Raw genomic sequence first — 20,052 nt, forward strand, 5'->3', positions numbered from 1 at the left:
GTGCTTCCACAGGGCAGGCGTTCTTCCTGCTCCTTCCTGTTGTTAGTGGTCCCAAATTTTTAAAGGATCGGGGATGGTAATTCTCAGGAGGATAGCTCAAGGTTCTTTCATGCCAGGAATTTTAAAGTTCAAGTTAAAAGCTTGCTAGCCATTACTTGACTTAGACTAATGGCAGCCAGCTCCGTCTAATTATGAGGCTGACTAGAACTGGAATTTTAAATCTGTTTCTGCTCAGGTGTAATCCTCCCTACAGAAATTTTTCTTTATCAGAGGAGCTGTGACTTGTACTGGGTATACCTGCGTATGACTTCTAGCACTGCCATTGCAGCTGTGAGCTAAATACTGTGCAAGTAAGTAGTTGTCATATGCAGCGGTTGCTAGCACGAGAATGCTCAGCAACGAGGAGACTGTAAGCTATAAACCCAAGTTAGCATCTCTTTGCTAATTAACTAACTGGGCTGCTATGGCAGTTGTATTTTTGCTAGGATAATGTTTACAGATAGTACGATATCATTGCTTAATTTTACTTAAAAGCTGTCTGTACACTAGAGTCAGCTGTCTCCTTTTTTGGCCAGGAGGTAACTGGCAGCTGGAAGCTCCGCAGGCTGCAGAGCACACAGCAGCCAAGCTGAAACTCTCTGCCTGAAGCAGCGTCCAAGTCTTATCCCCCTCCCCAATTAAATCAGACCCGGCCTTGTAAACTTGCCAAAATGTTGCCGTGGCGGAGCACTCCAGTTGCTGGCCCCTGATGGGTTGTCCATACCAGCCGTCTGCCCAAGCGTGGAAAGGAGTTTAAATTTAATAACTGTCAGAATGCATTTGTACTTGATTACTACTTTTACTCCAAGACAGAAGCAAATTAAGTCTATGCTGTTTAGAGGTGTACAAGACTCCCACTTTATCGCTAAGCTAGAAAACCAAACCCAGGCTAATCAGACTGGAATCAAAGAACAGATTATCCTAGCGTGTTATCTAAAACTTTCTCTTGCTTATTTCATTGTCCGTGTATTGGACGTTCTGCACATTCTATTTCAGCCTTTTGTTGGTTGAGATACAATTCCTACGGTGATCCATCGCCCGCACCCCGAGTCCGAAGGACTGCTGGATCGCTGTGTTCGTTACCAGCTGTGCCAGTCTGTAGTTGCTGGTTAGTCGAGTATTTTGTAAACAGTAGGATTTATTATACAAAACACAATTTTGGGTTTAACACAGTCTCAGCACTTTAAATATTTACAACCACCATTGCTTTTCTGGAGTAACTTTCACATAGCAGCATATCATTGTAAGCAGGGAATCGATAAAATACCCGTTAAGGAATGAGTACTAACCATGCAAGAAGCTGTGGCACTGGTACGTGTCAGAGCCAGTCTCTACGTCACGGAGGTTGGATTCTAGTTTGCTAACATATCGTTTAGACAACAGCCAGTCTGTGCATCCTTCAGAAGCGTATTTACCACGTCGTAGAACTTGTTATCGTAAGCCAGTCTGTAGTATGTGTAGATATCTTCACAGTAAGTGAGCAATTTCTTCAGGTTTTTCAGAGCAGCATCAGTAGGTGGGTGGTGTTTAACTCTGAAAATAATTGTATGTATAATTGAAATAGAAAGGCTTCACAGACAACGATTATAAGGCTGTCTTCCTATAGAACTGTAAGAACTGTATTTCTTAAAAAGAGGTTGTGTGCAACACATATGTTGCATTCTCTTGTTTTTTTATTTTGCTCTGATGCATTTTAAAAAAGATTTGATCTGACCGGCCGTAAGGCACCCTGTTTATCCAGCTCAACGGAAATGGTAGATCCAGTGTTATTTCCACAATACACTTAAGAAACTGAACATGAATCTCAAGTCCCTATGCACTACACTTTATCACATGAAAGGTTTTAACACACTTTATCACATGAAAGGTTTAACAGTACTGACTTGCATGCTCTTAAACACACAGTCGCTCCTCTAAAGCAGCCTGTGGAAAAGGAAGCTGCGATTTGACCAGAGCGCTACTTACTTCTTAGCAATCTCCTCAAATATGCTAGGCTTCAGGGGTCTTTGTTGTTTAAATTCTTCCAAGTAAGTGAAGTCTCCCTTGGCGATCACTTGTCGATACAGAACTTCAGCCCAGTCTGGAACAAACTCGTAAGCCTCCGCCACAATAGCTGCCTGCGGGGAGAACAGATGCTGGAGTTACTGAGCAGGAAGAGTTTATTCTTGCAGAGAAACATCCCTGTGCTTAAAAAATTCTAGGTCTTCTCTTTGGCCCTTCTCTTGATGCTGTTCTTGAGAGCAGCTGTATTACAGAGGAATTTAAGGGTAACAAAATACTGCAAATAATTTTCCTTAACTGCTAAGGAAGATGTCAGAGGGGGGTGGTTTGTCCTCTTTAAAAAGCCCTTTCCTTTCTTATTTCCAAGTTTACAGAATGGTGGATGCCAACGCCGATCAGATTTCAGGGCTCTCGTGCAGATGCACAGCAGCAGGAGAGCCGCTGCAGAGCCAGGGCCCCAGCCGTACGACGGCAGCAAGCCAGGGACGGCTGCTAAAGGCATCGGTCCGCACCCGGAGCTGCGGCAACACCACGGGATCACAGGCACGGGACTCGGTGCCACGTGGAAGAGCTGAGCATTATGCTCACAGGAGCGGAGTGCTTCAGTGCCTGCTGTTTAAAACAACCATTTTCAGAAAAACCGACAGGTGAGGAAGCCCAGCTTACCTGATAGAATCTAGGCAAGGACATGATGCAGTCCATCAGGTTCTGTCTGTTCAGGTTGATCAGCATAGTGCTCTGACCAGCGTTGAGAAAATGCAGCTGGAGGGTTATCAGCTTTGTTAGCCGACTGCAGCGCAAGGACTGGCGGATGCAGGAGTCCTATTTAATAAATCAAAGACAAGTGCAAGCTTCTGAAGCGTGTTTCTAGAGGAAAGCAATAAATATTCCCGAGAGCAACGGCGAGTTCAGAGTTGTCCAGTATTTCATCTTTTCGATCACTGCAGTTTTATCATTGAACATATCCCATTGGTTTTAAATGAAGCTTCACTCACCACAAATACTACTTTCAGCATAATCACGCCAGTTTTTAAACGCTCTTGTGTCGTTCTATTCTTGCTCGTTAAGCTCATGGTCACTCCTCTAAAACCGGGGAACCTAATTGTAACCCTCGACGTTAAAGCCTGAACGGGGAACAGCGCACTGCTCTTGGATACCACAGCGTTGAGACTGCTGGGATACCGCTGAGCCGACAGAGCAAGAGATTCCTTTGCCCTTTGTAGAAAAGATCCTGGGACAGGATTCTGCACACCCTCCCTAGAGCAGCTTGCTTTGTTCTCCCAGTTCAGCTCACTCCTCACGTGCTCCCAATGCTGTACAGAAGTCACACAATTCCGTCTCATTTTACCTTAGAATAACTTTCTGCTGCATCAATAAAGAGAGTCAGAGCTTTCATCAGCAGTTTCTTCAGATTTGCAACATCCTGAAGAGACTCCTCTGAAATGGGGAAAAAAAAATTAATAACTGATTATTTATAAAGGTGACAAAGTAAGTTAAAAAATACCTCCTGGTACCCAGTCTGTCCCTAGTGTTGCTTCAGACAGCAACAAAAGACTAAAAAAAAATTCCGTATTAAAAAAGCACGAAGAAACAGTGACACCTGTTCAGTTAATGGACCAAAGCTACTGCTGGAACCTAGTCAGGTGACTGAAGAGCTGAAGAGAAATCCAAATCCTACATTTGTGGTAGATACGAGCACTGACTGTCAGCAGATAAATTCAGAAAACCATTTGGCATAGCTTCTGGTTTAGTTGCTGTTGCGATGCTGGCTAACAGCTCCGCAGCGAGATCTCTGTGTGCTCCCCAGCACTCTCCCAGCTGTACAGAACTCACTAAGCTCAGATGTTAACAAGTCACAAACATAACCCCCCCAACACTTTATATATACACTTTATGTAAAAATACGCTGTGTCACATCCTATTAAAGTCAGGAAAACACGCACGTGTCCTTACCTCCTCCCACGCGTGGTACCACAGGAACATTACATTTCAGTAAAAGCCAAAAATCTCAACTCTTTGAAAAACACCGGAGCAGCCTGATAAACTGTTAGGTACAAGAATACCCCAAGCCTGGCAAACAGGACTCTCCTTCCAGACAGTGGAAGTTTAATGGATGTTACCAGGACAACACAGGCAATTAAAACTACGTTTACCCGTCATGTCTCCCTTCTTAAACAAACTTGTCTGTCTTGGTTTTGCAGTTTCCACTCACCCCACGGTTGAGATTCAATGAGTTTGAGCTGTATGCAAGCCGCAGCCTCATGATTCTCTCCAATTTCTCGACACATACTGAAGCAGAGGGCGATCATGTTGTGCTTTTCACTGTCCCCTGGGCGACAACGCTTGATGTAATCCAGCAGAGCCGTCTTCAATGTCCCGCTCTGGTCAGATGAAGGAATAGGAGATTAAGATTTGAAGAGGGTTTTTTTTATTCACATTTTGGTACCCACAAGCAAAACCGTTCTCGTACAATTTTCCAAAAAGCGATCGTTACACTCTTCGAGGTTTCTCCATACTATTTTAAAACATAATGGCAACATTATACTTGGGCTTAACTCCATTACGTCAGGTAAGAAAATCCAGCACCTACGCATTTATTTATTTACATACAAACGTCAAAACTGACATTCGTTTATGACTTTATTTATGTTACAAGAAAGCTAGAAATATTTATGATTTTTAAAAACCCATGAAACATTAACTGGAAGTAAAAGCAAAGCAGGACATGAAAACTCAAAGTGATATTCCCAAGCTTGAAGTTTCAATGCTGCTCTCGTTGCAGCGCTGAACTGATTAGAACAAACTTGTTAAACTAAAACCAGGATAAAACCCAGAATTAATTTATTACTATGAACTTGAATAACACTTCCTACACTCCAGTAATTAAAATACCCAGATAATTCCATCTTGTTGTGTAAATATCAGTTTCTGATGTAACCACACAGTTCTCTGAAAGTTTTCTCTCCTTTATCCCCCTCCACCTACCGGGTCTAATTTCTTCCTCATGAGCACTTCAAAGTAGTGTTTCTCATGCAGCAGTTCAAATATGTAGGTCATTTCATTGTATCTGCCAATTCCAGTGAGAAGACGAACCTGTGGAAATAACAGCGTAAGCACGAAGCTCAAAGTGAAGCAGAAAAATCCCCTCTCTCAAAGCAGCGCATGCCACGGCAGGGGGGAGGCTGCGCGAGGCTGGGGAGCTGCGCTAGCTGATGCAGCTACACGGCACCATGAGCTGCACCAGGCCGGCACATGTTCCCTTGGAGCCGCGGAGGTTTTCTTTTTACACCAACCTGCCGCATCTTTTTAACTGTGAGCTGAAAGGACGTAATTTTCCCAAATACAAATATGCAGAGAACCTTTTAGCAATGACAGCATTAGACTGGGCATGTCTCAGGCTCCAGGAGCCCTTTCAAGGCAGGACTTCAAGATGCGCGACAGCCCCGTAACGCACATCATCACGTTTCACCAGTAGCTGAATTACTTTGACATTCCCATTCTGATTTACTACACTGCTGCCACCTCACCATTCCACTGTCTCCACCTCTATTTTTCCAGAGAAGTCTTCTAAGGGCTTCTGTGACATCAAATCATCACCCGCGCACATCAGACCAAACGCTCGCTTCTACCTTCTCGGGACAGGCGGGACAAGACCAGTCACCCAGAGGTGAAAGACGGCTCCATTCCACCAGCCACCGCTCCCCTGCGCCGCTCACGAGCAGCGTTATTTGCTACCGTGTACGTGGAAACCTTTGTACGGCGTCCGGATAAACACATATGGCATCGAGGACACATACCAAGAGTCCGTACTCTTCGTTAGGTGCCAGATGTTCGTCTGTGAGAAGCCGCGCTGCTTGGAGGACTCTAGTGATTCCTTCCATGTGGCAAGTCAAACTAAAGCAATTATGGGCCAAAATCAGCAGTTCTGTAACTGGAGAATAGAAGAACTCAGGTATTTCAGTTAATAAGCCGAGGAAGTTAATTATTATGCCTCTCTCCAGAAGCAATGCCATCCCTGCAGAGGATACACAACCTTTCCAGTTACCAACAGCAGAACTGGATTAGAAAGTTGAGCTATTATGGTTCTGTCCTATGCAATTTTAAGAAGTAACAGCTTCTATAACAGTATGCATCCAGTCTGGCTTCTCAATCTGTGGGAAAGTCTGGGTGTTATGGATCAGTTTCTGAAACGTTATTTTATTCCACACACAAAACCCCCAATCTCCTCCACCAAAAGCTGATTGACAAGCATATAATAATACATCAGCACCCCACTATTACCCGTCAGCTCTGCATTCGAAAGAGGAAGGCCACAAGTTTTGCATCTGGGTTTGAAAAATCATTCATAAATTCCATGCACTAAATAAATGAGTTAAAACAGTACATCTTAGCATATTCCATTTTCCACGGAAGGCCTGATCTAACACTGTAAAGCAATCATGACACAACGGAGCGTCCCAGACCTTACTCTCAGCACCATGCAATTCAGTTCAGAAAAGCAGTGGCATTATAGGAACTGGCACACAACGTATTTAAAAATGCAGATACAACATATTTTGAAACAAACCAATTATACCTCTACCTGTAAAAAGGCACTCTAGCAGAGACTGCACTCAAAGAGAGGGAGAGTCCTCCAGCACAATTTGGTAATTCCCAACATTGTTTCCTCAGAGTCTCTTCCTTACTTTAGTCAGCCATACAAGAAAATACTAATATTCACCCTTATATTACTTAACCAGACAAAATAAGGGGTAAGTTCAGATCTGACAACAGGACAAATGTGTCAGGGATGTAAAGATTACATGGAACGTGGTATTTTTAATTACTTATTTTCTCACAAAAGTTTTCCGAATTTCCAGTATTATAGCTGGATTCTAATGGAACAGTTGCAACGTTAACTTCAGCCATGCTTTTGCTTCCGCAGGACGTGCTCTAGAAGATGCTCTTTCCTCACCACTCTGGGCAAAACAGCATTGGATGTTCCGCCCACGTTAATACTCACGAGACAACTCACACTAAAATCTTATCCTCATTTGTTTTCCTCAGAGATGAACTGCCCATAATAAATCTTTTTAAAAAACAGTCTAAACCAGCAGTCTGCTGCTGCTGGTTAGCAGTGGCAAAACGGTACCAAAGTACCTTGGCTATGTTTTATAAACAAAATTACATCTCCAGATATATACATGGTATATAATGCTGCAAAGTGTAAAATGGACTTCAGTAACAAAAGATCTAGAAAGTTAGTTTAACAAACGGATAAAGAAATCCATTTCTAATTGTGATTAATATGAAGAAAGTCACAATACCCTCCTTCTGTAATATATAATTACAGAAGTTCAGGTAACTCACTGACTGCATTTCCCAGCTGCTGGCACCAAAAAAAAAAAAAAAAAAAAAAAAAAAAAAAAATCTGTATTTTGTTTGGAAAGTAAACTGAAGCAACATTTAAGCAACATGCTTATTTACTGTGCATATACTCAGATCTATTCATTTAATATGAAATTTGACATCAGTAATAGATGTTTCCATCAGCATTGCTTTTATTCTCTGTGATGCGATTTTAAACCAAGTAATGCCATGTTTAGAAATGCACTAGTTACATCAAGTATTATTTGCCATTTACTTACTGCATGACAGTTCCCCGTGTGGTACAGAGGAAATTTTATCCAACAACTTCATGCCAACCAATGTATGATCCTGGCACAGCTTAGCAAGCTGCAGGAATGCCTGACTCTCAGCCGCAGGGTTCGAAACATGTTTCTGTCCTGTGTCCACACAGAGAGTTATGTCAGGGGAGATTAGTTACATTAACAGAAAAAAACCCAAACCAACCAATATAACTTCATCCAGGCTGACCTAGGACTTGGAACTGCGATTGTAAAGACACTTTTGATCTTACTGCTTAAATTTAAGAATCAGATACGACTTCTTTGCCAGTTCAATCCAATGAAATCCTACTGAACAACCGTATTGCTACTGTAATTACACCTATAATTTCCCAAATGCAGAAGGCTGCTGCTCCTCCTGTTCCTTACGCAACGCAGTTCTAACCCATCCCTCGCAGTGGCTCTGATTCATACTCTTCCACGTACCAGTTCATCTCATGAACTCAACAGGAAACTCTTCTGGATTTGTTTTCTGCAGGGTTAGTAGTTGACTCTCCTGAAGGAGGTGCAGCAAATCACCTGAGCTAACCAAGTGAACTGGTCCAAGGGGAGCAGCAGGAGTGAGGGTAGCAGAGCGGAAGACGGTAGGAGCAGAGGAGAGCACACCTGGACTCAAGAATCTCCCCCTGATGGCTCATTGCTTCTCACGGACTTCGTTGTTAATGTTGTGGCAAAGTAGAAGTTGCTCAAAATAGAAAAGTCCCCCAGACATATTCCTGCTGTTTTGAGGAACATCCCTCATTTCACAAAGTAAAAAAAAAAACAGGGGGAAAATCTTTTGGCCACGCTTTTCACAAAGAAATTAACATGAGTCTTTCCAAGTCAGATGATGCGGGGCTGCAAAGATCATGACTAAAAAACCCAAACAAACCTTTTTTTTTTTTTAAAAAAAACCTTTAAATTTACATCCATAAAAAATAAAACCTTAACTACTGCAACACCACACTGGACACAAAAGTAACTAAAACCAGACATTTGTATAAAACCTTATACAAGGTGTACAAGGTTTACAAACATTATACAGGAGCTGCCCAAATATTACTGACTATAATTAGCACTCAAATATCTCAAGAGCAAGGACTGTTTTTTCAGATACAAATACCACACTTACAAACCAAAAATGCTAAAATACAAGATCAAGCCTCTTAACTACCTTTCCCTTCTGAAGACGCCAATAATTCCTGCATGAGTTCTTCAGCCACTAGCTCTGCCACAGTTTCAGGCTGGAGACCCTGCGTGGTGATGAATGCCTGAGCTTTCCTGCATCTGTCCGGCTGATGGGATGACAAAATTGCTCGAAGCACTTTTTCAGGGTCTTGGGCTGACATTTCACTGTAGGAGCAGTTCAATTCCTAAGAAACACACATACACTTAGAAGATTCTACCCAGCAAAAATTCCAGTCCAGAACATATATTGACCTGCAGTACATCATCTTAATGATGAGCTGATGTAAGAGGGGAGTGCTGGAGAAGCAGACAAAACTCAGTTTCAAAAAATGCAAACATAATCTGTCCTTGTATCAGTTAACAGTGCCTTCATCTGTGTGTCTTCAGTATTAATGTCCTCCAGATCAGGATGGTGTGCAAGTACTTTGTATTTGAAGCGTAACACTCACAGAGCTGTCGCCATGGACAGAGATGCTTTCCTGAACCAAATATAAACCTTAACACTTAAAATACCTAGAAGACAGACAGGAATATTTCCTCCCAAACAAAGAATTGTGTTTTACTGCAGAAGTTTTACTTATGAGGTTCCTTTTCCTCTTCTCCACGTACCAGAAACTCTCAGTGAAAAAGATAACACTAGCTTTTACATGTGCTACATTTGGAAGAGGACTTGGTGAGGCTCTGTAAATACTCAGCTGTAACATTTTTGAACTTCACAAATTTACAAATTAATCGAAAAATGTACCTCATGAACGCAACAATCAACCCTTAATTCAAAAGTATGGACAGCCAGCTTCAGGCAAGAAGTACATGGATGGTATAAAAAGGAACAAGCCAGTCATATGACTACTTCTTAGTAGCTCAAACCTAAAGCACTCACTCCGAATACTGAAGGCATGAAAAATTCTGTAGCAAAAACTAAGGACCTCTGTGATAAAGACGATACTAATATTTTCATCACACCCCCCGCTGTTTTTATTCAGAAAAAAATAATGCTACGTTCCAACAATACGGACCAAGTGCCGTGGAAAGGGGTTCTGTACCCCGACAGAAGCGTTCAGCAGCACTCTCTGGAGAAGAAGCAGAGGTGGGCTGCTGGCAGCCACGAAGGTCAAGGAGCAGAGAGGCAGCAAACAACAGTCTGCTACTTCTCCTATCACTGTCTGGGTCAAACCACTTGGAACTTATTAGCCACTCCTCTGAGCAACCTCGGGTAAGGAGCTGCAACTGTGTCCAGCCTGCAGAGCATTTCTATGCTAAAACTTCTAAGGCAGTTGCTATCTCTTTGTCTACTTCTGGGTCAGTGTTGATTATGAAGACATCCCACAACAAAGGCCTAAAGCAAAGTGCTATATGAACAACATATGTTTGAAAGATTATAAAAAAGGCACATCAAAGAGACACAGGCTGAAATCTGGCTTAGTGGAGTCAGAGGTAGGGGCCCGGGGAGTCTGGGAGTTGAGTTCATTTCAACACTTCATGCCTAGGAAGCATCTGGCCATTTTTCCAAACAAAGGCATGGTAATTTCACCCTCTGAAGCTTGTTTCAGGCACCCGATGAGTACTTTCACCACTCTTCATCCTTTCCTCCACAAACTTCCACAGCACAACTTGATACAAACCACTTGTTTCTTCAATAAAGTTACTAGACACATACCTTAGAAAGTTCATATAAACAGAGAACCTGTCTGCAGTAGTTTCTTCCATGGACACATTCATCTATGAGAGCCTTCAAACTGATAACAACCTGATCATCTGGAGATGGAGCCACGATGTGTGTCCAGTCTTCTAAGCTTGATGCTGGAAACAAAAATACTATAAATTGCTTTCTCTTAAAGACAGATAACCCCAACAAGCCTCACGCTTGGAGCAAGACTCCAAATATCTGTAGCAAATACATAATACTTTCTCAGCCTTTGAAAACTGAACTCTTGATACCTGTGACTTCTTAAATTTTTTTTTTTTAAGTTTTAGGGTACAAACAATATGACAGAAGACAAATGAGCCAAAAAATCCACAATAATATCTCAAATGTAAAATTCCTAAACATAAGAGAGCATAAGGGTTCAGCAGTCTTTCTGATGGCTTAGGCTTCATTTATTCTCTTCTATTCCTATTAAGCTTTATACATGTTAGTATTAGAAGGTAATGTTCCAGCTGACAGCTTTCTCATTCAGACTTCCTAAATACGCACAGAGTACTTTATATATAAACATTACCAGCCTTGCTATTAATAAGAAACATTAAACCCTTTATAATGCACAAAGGATTCAGAGAAAATAGTAATTAAAGCATTTCCATGTTTCAGCTCCAGAAACACACTCAAGATTTACTAGAGTGTGTATTCCAAAAGCAGGAACACAGATGAAGTTCAGTGCTACTTTGCCGGAACAGAATTGTGAACTATAAAAAATGAACAGTTAAGAGACTACAGAAACTGTATACAGAAACACATGTGTCTGAAGCACATACAAGCAATGTATATTACAAGGCTTCAAATTCCATTCACTAGACAATTTATGAACCAATGAGATAACCCGCTGGCAGGAAGACCTTATTTCCTGCAGAAATTTTGGGGGAAATTAACACTGTAACAAAAGAGGAAGAATCCAGTGGAAGCCCAGCAATGGTATTACTTGTCAAGTGGCTGAATCGGTTAGTGTTACTTACCACTTGGGACTCTGCTTGGCGGAGGTGCACTGCTTTCACATGTCTTCTCTCTTGCTACAAGGAGAGTCTGAATATCTGTGTGCAATTTGTCTAGATCAGCCTCCCCTGAGGCCAGAGCTCTGCAATGCAATACCACGGACACATCTCTGTTGTAGAAATGGAAATAGTGACAAACACGGCTGGCTTCATGCACACTTCCTTCATCAAGAAGGCATCCGATCAGAAACTTGAGTGATTCCTCCTCCTCATTAGTCAAGGTCTGTTGAGACTCTCTGAAAGCAAGACCCTCTAGTTTTAAGTACTTTGGTGTGTTCAGAGCAGGTAGCTTTGAAAAAGAAAACTCCTTAGCTAAGCTATCGAAGGTAAGATCCCTGTTCACTACAACATGGGAGGAAAATCTCGACTTGCCTGACCCCTCATCTGTGGATAACGTTTGTTGTGTGATGCGACAAATCCAGATCTGCTTCTCTATTTCTTCTAATTTGTGCAGTGACACCGAGTCATTCTTGGCTAGCCAATGGCCAGCTAGGGTAAGCAGCAAATGTCTCTCCATAATGCTGTTTATCTTCTCATGAGCTAAAGATTCAAATACTGTGTTTGCCTGATTAAAAAAAAAATCAGATGCTGCTTCGCTGGAGATTGAATTTTTCATGAAGTTGTCATTACATTTTTTCCAGAATTCAATTCTTGTCTGGTTTTGATACCACTGTCCAATGTCCCTTAAATGACGTAGATCTCTTAGCACCTGCAAAATTCACAAAGGTTTCAAACAACTCTCTTTCCAAAAAAGAAAAACCACACTGGATGGCTAGAATACTGAAAAACTTAATTTAGATTATGTGTCTCAATATGCAACAAATCCATCTATTTTTCTCACCAAATGAAACTGACTCTATAGCAAGTAAAAATAGTAAGAGAATAAGGAAAGCTGCACTGTCTTTTTCAGCTCAGCGCTTCTAGTCAACTTCTTCGGTGTACTTGCATTTAAAATAAAAAGCTATCTGAAGAAAAAATTGTGTTTCGGGAAGACTGAGAGGTAACATTCTCAATACTGCCAGTAATAGGAGGTGAATAGCATTGTTCAACTATACTGTACCTCTTGGGTAACTACGTTGTCCACGGGCAATTCAGCTAGCGCTGCTACTTCCCGAGCCAGTGAGAACATTCCCTTCTCTTGTAGCTGCTCCAGAATTGATCTGCACTGACTCTGAAATGTCTCCATATTGTAACTGGTTAGGGTGGAGCGATTAATTGGTATGGAGGAATCCTTCAGGGTCTCACTGAGTGCATAGAGTTTCTTCACATAAGGGCCTGTTTTAAAAGTATAAACAATTAAAGGCAGCTGCTTTTTAAACCTAAGGAAATTCTGCTACTTATTTCAGCATGCAACCCTGCCAGAGAAGGAGCACAGATTTTGCACTCTAAAGCTTTCATGGGACTGAAAGTAAGCTCTAAATCCATAACTACAATACTTCTGTAGATAATCTGCGCACTCCTCATCAACACTTGCACGTAATCATTCTCCCAAACAGTCTTACACACACAATTACATTTTCACCACTGCAATTCACCGTAAGGACCAACTCTGGTTATATAAATTCTTATACAAAAATAAAAGAGTATGAATACACTTAAAGTAAACATTTTCAGTCACTCCAAAGACATCATATGTGGTCTTGAGATTAAAGCGGTAATATCATCTAACAGAGGAAGCTGTATTTACCATTGAGTAGAAGATTATCTGCTGCAGCAAACAGCTGTAGGAGCTTTCCTAATTCATATTCCGTTCTACATTGCTGCATCATCAAGTCAAGAAGAACCAATGCTTGTGATTCCAACCATTGCACAGGTAATTCTGAAGCTGCTGGTTCATCTTCAGTTTTGAGCTGTGTAGATAAAGATGTTCAAGTGTTGGGGTTTTTTTTTGCAAATATATAGAATCATAGAATCATATTCTACATTTTGGTGGGTGTACCAGATCTATCTCCTTCTTTAAGAAACAATGAACTGCCATTCCCAAGGGGGCACTGATTCATCACTGATGTATGTTTGACTTTGATCTGAAAGTAGTAAATTTTATGACGGGGTGGCCACCCATTACTCCTGATAATCATGGAAGAGATAAAAGATGCAAGATGGATCAGAAATGGATAGATAAAATAAATTGCTAGATTAATAGCTCTTCTCACACAGCTGTATACTTTGAGTGGCGCACAGAAAAGGAAACTGATCTAGCCTTAGCTTGAATTGCAGGAAGGAAGGTCACAATGACATGGAATGTTAGTTACCAAGATATTCACGCAACTAGAAAGCTGTGATGGAAAGAACTGAAATAATTTGTGAAAACATCTGTATGTGACAAACAAGGAACACTGCATGAAAACACTTTGGTCCTCTTAAAACCAACTGCTGAATCAGTGTTTTAATCCAAGTGTGTAATTCAGTTCACTGAGTCATTTTCAAAGGAAAGTCTACACAACTACCAAAACTAAAGCAATATCACAGACTTTTTCAGAAACTTCGAAACATATTCAAAAAAGTTGTCTGTCTTAAACAGGCATTCCCTGTAAGTCACTGGTTTATCAGCTCAGTATTGACTTGCCCTAGTCAATACAGAATAGAGAATATCCCACACTTACCCACCACAAATAATTCAATTTACCAACAGTGGTCCTACTTGAGTCAATGCCAACCTTCAAACAGTAAAATGCTCACACAAGGAGGATGACATTGTATTTCAATCTGCCCATATCAACTTAAAGTAATTCAGAAAAATGCATTGTGGGTTTTGAATTGTCAAAAGCAGTTTTCCACCAACTACCAGCAATAAAAAGAATCTGCTGAAACCTACTGCTTCACAAATCAGCTCCTAGATCATTCTAAGCATACCCTTTTTCACTATTTTCATACACAACATTAGACGCCTAATAAGGGAAGATGTAGGCAAAGACAATTAGAGAAAATGAATTTACTTACTTTTGTGAGACTTTCCTGAAACTTGTCCAGTTTGGTTTTAGCTTCATTGTATTTTTTACAGTTCATACATAGTTCATACATCTCCAATATATACAGTAAAGGGGAATCCTTTAAGACACAAAAATAGGTTATAATTCTTTCCTCGAAGTACCTCAATAAATGTAGTATTTGTCTTCCTCAGTACCAGAACAATAAAGTTCTCATTTATTAAAATTGCATGCAAGGTTGACATATGATCTGCAAATTTGTCATAATTGGAAGAACTTCCATGCAAAGATTTTCTTACTTGACTGGGATTTTCAGTGGATTACACCCAGGTTATCTAGGCCACAAACAGCAAGACAGAAGGGGAATCTATGGGCCATCTCCAAGATGATTTGAGATACACTCAAGTATGCCACTAAAAAGACATTACCTTACCTTTAAAAAGAGCTGGAAGCCATTTAGAAGTGTTTTACTTTTTTGCTTTCTTAAAAAGACTTTCCAGATAACTGATAGGTCGTGAAGATCCCATTCGTGATTTTCTGCTGAGCTTCGAATATGGCTTGTTGCTTCAGCTCTGGTAGTATCATCCACAGTAGTAATCATCCAAACACAGAGACAATGAACAATGTTTGCATCCTGTCAAATGCCAAAAATGATGGTTTATAATAACCAGAGACAAACATCACCTCGTTATATATCACTTGGCTAAATGTGTCATCCTATTCACAATTACTACAAAAACTGAGAAAAAAAAGCTCGATGAATGCAACCTACATATCTACCATTTAACATAATTATGCACAACCATCACTTTTTTATTACTTATTCCGCTAAAAGATAAATAACTTCATCAATACTCACTTGGAAACATGCTGCTAAAACACTCAGAATGGGAGCATGCTCTCTCAATCCTTCAGTCAGAAGGTAACATGAAGGGTTGGAGTTCCCCTGACATTGAAAAAGGATTTGAAAAAGACTATCTGCATATTTGCTCTTGAACACGCTGGCAGCACTGTTTTCAGGACTCCCTGCATCAGGACGCAAAAATGGCAACTTCTCCAACGCCAACATCAAGTGATCTTGTAAAACGGGAGTGAAATCTTGAAGGATAGAAATGACCTAGGAAAACAGAACCAAAAGCACCTATACAGAGTGAGATCCAAAGAGAATGAGGGGGAAGAAGGACTGAAGCGTTAAATCATAGAAAAGACAAAGAAAACAGTCTTCAAATTTGATTTTTTAGAACTTTTTTCGAGACCTAGAGGGGAAAAAGCATTCTGTAGGTGTGAATTATTCTAATAAAATATTGAAGCTCATCTTTTTACATGAAGCTAAAATGCCTCCTAGAGACACTTGTTTTTGTCACATCTCTTGTACTGCTAACAGCATTTCATGAAAAGTGTCATTAGTTGCTGTTGTGTAATCACGTATTTTTCTTTTCAAGAAGACAACAAAGTGATCCAAGTTAAAATCTGAGGCCTGTGAAGTATTACCTTACCTGGAATTTTCCAGTTATCTTCCTCACATTACTCTTCCCAAACTGATTTTCATTTTTACGTATTGGTAATATTTTATTGATTTTTAAATTATGTTCAAAGCCAAAAATGGAAGATTTGCACTCTCAAAAGCTTAAATATCTTTACACAAAAATGTTAGTTTTGAAAGGAAAGATGAGTGGCTTTATTAAAACTTATGTTGAACATATGGTAACTCTCCAATAAAAAAAAACTAACTAAATTATTTTAAATTAGACTTACAAACACTATGAGTATGTCATAATTTTAACTAAATTTAAAATTAAGTCCCCTCTTGGCAAATACTTTTGTGTCCACTTCAAAGAGACACTCAAATCGCTCCTCTCTGAAAATTGTTTTCTCCACTACTGATTAGTAACATCACATAAGATTTTTCAGACAGGGAATTTTTTTCCTAATCTTCTCCTGTAATAGTTAGCTTCCATGCTCTCAGAAGCGTATTATTGTATCTGCTGAACAGTCAGCTCCCTCTGGAGTCAATTTCCTTTGTCTTGTGTTAGCTATTCACATGCCGAGAGGGAGAGACAAGCAGAAAAGTTGGCGAATCCAGCTGTAAGAGAAAGGCTACCATAATCAGAGGGTATTGAGCATCCTGAGACAACTTCGAACTCCCTGGAAACTGATGAGGCTTCAACTTTATGTTGTCTCCACAGCGTGACATTCTCCTGTTAAAAGAATCTATTTTTTTCTTCTTTTTTCTTTCCTTTGAACATCACAGACAAAGAACATTCTTGACAAACTCTATCTTCATTTCAAATCATACAGATAGCTTACCTCATCTGGCTGGTAGCTGTACAGCTGGGTTTGGATGATGAACTGCAGCCAGTCATTGGATTTGGCACATTCCTTTAGGTACGATGTGCTCAGTCCGATATTATGGAGTTTACAGAACTGCATTACCAAAGACCACTGCCTTCTAGAGTCACTAGATGTCCTGCATGGAATTTAAACAGCTTCAGCTGTAAGAAACTGGTGTTTATCCCAGATGTTAACAATGTATAAACCCATCATGTGGCCTGAGATCCACTGCCTGCAAATGGCAACGCCAGCACTTCCACCGGCTTCACTACAGATTAGGTCACGTTCCACTGTGGGAGCTTCCATACGGCACCCTGTGGACATTCCCACCCGCCAAGGCAGGTACGTTGTCCTATCTTGACAACGTAGACTTTGAAAAGAAGTCAACAATCTTCACTCCGAAGCGTGCTGCAAGAGCTCTGTGGAACAGTGAGTCTAACATGCTGACTGCGCTTCCTTATTCTTGCTAATATACATCTGTTGCCTCTACTATTTGAAATACCAAGACTATATTCTAAATTCAAAGATTGTTGTTCAGTTTACTGCAATAATACACACGGATCTCTTTAATATCATCTGAATACACAAATGGTAAAATTCAGTGCTCAATCCCAATTTGCCAGCATAATCCTTTAAATCATGTTGTACTCACTTCTTTATTCCTTGATGCTCAACTGCATCCCAAAAGGCTTCTTCTAAGGAGATAAGAACTTCTGCTGCTGCTGCTTTTTCACCGTCAGCCAATTTGGTTAACTTTTCAACTGTTCAAAAGAACGTATTACTATTTCTGAGATGCTAGTTGGGATCAGAGTAAGAGTAGTATTTTAAAAGTACCAGAATCAACAAGCAGAACAAATCCTATTAATGTAAATGTTTCAATAACTATGCCAAGTCTGGCACCAAAGTGGCTACATGATTTTTGAAAAAGAACATCAAATTTCAAATCACATAACCTTTTTTTTTTTTTTAAATAAGCTCTACCTATAGTTTTAAATAACATATATGTTTTTAGAATTATCAGGAAAATGTAAATAAATGCCAGTAGTTTCCTAGTTGGGACAAAGAGACAACCATGAACCTATAATTAGAAATTCGACTTTCTAAAGTTATTCCTAGGATAAATTTAATTTCCTTACAGTTTTGAACATCTGAATTCACTGCACCTCTAAGACAGTTTTCAAGTACAAAAGATAAAAGAGATTTGGTAATGTCACTTTGTTTATTCCTCTAGTTATATTATTACATTAGTCTGATCCTTACTAAATATTACACTGAGCCTTCGGCAGCTGTTCAACAGTGTCTATTACACACTCCTGCAATTCTGGCTGCATGTCATATTACAGTCTTCCTGCCTTATTCGGTATGCCAGGTTCAAAATGCACCTTCAAAATTAGTAAGAAGCAGGAATAAAAGAGCAAAAATCTTAGCTCTTCAAAGGATAGGATGCTTTTACCACATTCCTGAGAAGTTAAGCACCATCCTTCAATCCATCTCTGCTTCTCTTCCCAATAAAAACATAGTACCCTATTCCGAAACAAACAAAAGACACCCTTACCCAAAGATTCTCTTATTTGATTGTGCTGAGATTCTTCATTTCTAGTTCTGTAACTGAAAATTATGTTTGCAACTTTAATATCAACCCTGAGTTTGAGGCTGTCGAGACCGAGCAATTCTAGAAAACAGACACAGGCTGCTCCTACTGAAGGTACACTGAAGAAAGAGAGTGCTAAAATATAGGCTTCATTTCCTGCTTGCTGAATCCTGAAACAGAAAGAACGCCAGTCAACGCACAGGATTTTTAACCAATTTTCAAACATAAATATTCCCCATGTAAACAAGTACCTACAAGGTTTACTAAACTCGCAGACTTTATTAGCATGAAAGATACTTACAACCCAAAAGCTTCATATTTATAAAACAAAGTAGGTATGAGAATAAAGCCTCACACGTGATAAGCACAGAGTTTGCAATTTAATAAACTTTAACAAAAACTGAAGCCAATGCATTTGATATTATAATTAATAAAACACCTTGTCAGCAGTTTTAGTGCAAAAAGTCCCATTGTGGGGTTTACAACCCAAGCACTGCAGCATCAAGAACCTGAAAATGATCTGCAGATTGCACTAAGCGACAAAGGTACCCTAAAGGGTTCTACAGCGGCTGATGCATTGCTTATCTGAAATTTTTCCAGAGTAGTAACTGAAAAAATCATGCATGCTTGATGGTCTTTTAAACTATTAAGTACTTCAGCCTACTTTAATGTCTGTTTTCCTTTTTGCCCAAATCTTAGCTGTTTACACAAGAGAAACTGATTTGTATAGAAATGATGAAAAGAAACAAATAGTGACTAATACACAAACAAGACATTCTAGAAACAGTGATTTGTTCTGATGCAACACCTACCAATTTTGAATATGCTTAATAGTAAATTTAATATATTCAAGCAAGATGGGTAATTTGACTCTATCCTTTTGAACACATGATTTTGAAGCTTCAGACAGAAAATTTAATTTATTATAATTATTTATAATTAATTATAAAATAAAATTTAATTCCTTTAATCTCCAGTACATTATTTGCTTTATTAATTTAACTAAGGAAGTGTCATCCTTAGGAAATGCCAAAGAAAAGGGGCATCTTTTTTCCACAGAGATCTAGAGGCTCAAGTGTCTGGAAGAAAAGCCTACCTGTGTTTGATATGACTGGAACATTTTTCATTCCTTGCTTTCATTGTGCAGATTTTATTTAGGTAATTCAAAATAAAGCTCACCTCCTTTCAGGTGGTATTTTATTTCTATCCTACTCAATGCTAGACTGAATAGACTCCTAGGACACCTAAAATTTCAAGTGATGCAACGCACACCACTTGTTTGCTGTTGGGGAGGATCAATGCTACTCCATGTGCTAGATTGTTCCTTCGAAAGAACTACCCAACTGTCATTTCTGAGAAGACTTACAACTGTTTGGGGGATTTGCTCTTTACTAACTGCTGGACCAAAAATGTACCAAAAGCAAATGATGGACGTCCATGGTGCAAATAGTACAAAAAATCCAGTCGTTCCATTATAGCGTATTTGTTCACCAGTTCAGGGGATGAAAAATGAGGAAAGTCACTTGATGCATCTAGAAAGAATATCATCATTTTTATGAGCTGATAAACAGTTGAATTAAACACAGAAAATGGCTTTCAGCCACAAAACATGAGATGACAATCG

General features: G+C 39.9%; 1 protein-coding gene across 3 annotated transcripts in view; it reads right to left on the reverse strand.

Moving 5' to 3' along the window:
* Positions 1-565: 565 nt before the first annotated feature.
* Positions 566-20,052, reverse strand: part of SPG11 (SPG11 vesicle trafficking associated, spatacsin) — a 36,283-nt gene continuing 16,796 nt past the window's right edge. The window contains exons 21-41 of one of the 3 annotated variants that reach the window (XR_012831210.1): positions 19,795-19,960; positions 18,393-18,598; positions 17,490-17,598; positions 16,814-16,973; positions 15,366-15,623; positions 14,940-15,140; positions 14,520-14,627; positions 13,267-13,429; positions 12,640-12,854; positions 11,544-12,288; positions 10,531-10,673; positions 8,860-9,058; positions 7,668-7,805; positions 5,838-5,971; positions 5,026-5,133; positions 4,253-4,421; positions 3,389-3,477; positions 2,707-2,862; positions 2,005-2,156; positions 1,329-1,572; positions 566-770 (exon numbers count right to left, since the gene is read on the reverse strand). Coding sequence is in view for 1 of the 3 variants with exons in the window: in XM_075714415.1 (XP_075570530.1) it covers positions 1,392-1,572; positions 2,005-2,156; positions 2,707-2,862; positions 3,389-3,477; positions 4,253-4,421; positions 5,026-5,133; positions 5,838-5,971; positions 7,668-7,805; positions 8,860-9,058; positions 10,531-10,673; positions 11,544-12,288; positions 12,640-12,854; positions 13,267-13,429; positions 14,520-14,627; positions 14,940-15,140; positions 15,366-15,623; positions 16,814-16,973; positions 17,490-17,598; positions 18,393-18,598; positions 19,795-19,960 (3,800 nt within the window). In the remaining 2 variants the exon portion in view is untranslated. Of the gene's footprint in view, positions 806-1,074; positions 1,573-2,004; positions 2,157-2,706; positions 2,863-3,388; positions 3,478-4,252; positions 4,422-5,025; positions 5,134-5,837; positions 5,972-7,667; positions 7,806-8,859; positions 9,059-10,530; positions 10,674-11,543; positions 12,289-12,639; positions 12,855-13,266; positions 13,430-14,519; positions 14,628-14,939; positions 15,141-15,365; positions 15,624-16,813; positions 16,974-17,489; positions 17,599-18,392; positions 18,599-19,794; positions 19,961-20,052 lie in introns of those variants that run through there. The other 2 variants (XR_012831209.1, XM_075714415.1) reach the window with 2 other exon arrangements.

Source organism: Pelecanus crispus, chromosome 7 (genome assembly GCF_030463565.1).
Source record: "Pelecanus crispus isolate bPelCri1 chromosome 7, bPelCri1.pri, whole genome shotgun sequence".
NCBI classification, from domain to species: domain Eukaryota; kingdom Metazoa; phylum Chordata; class Aves; order Pelecaniformes; family Pelecanidae; genus Pelecanus; species Pelecanus crispus.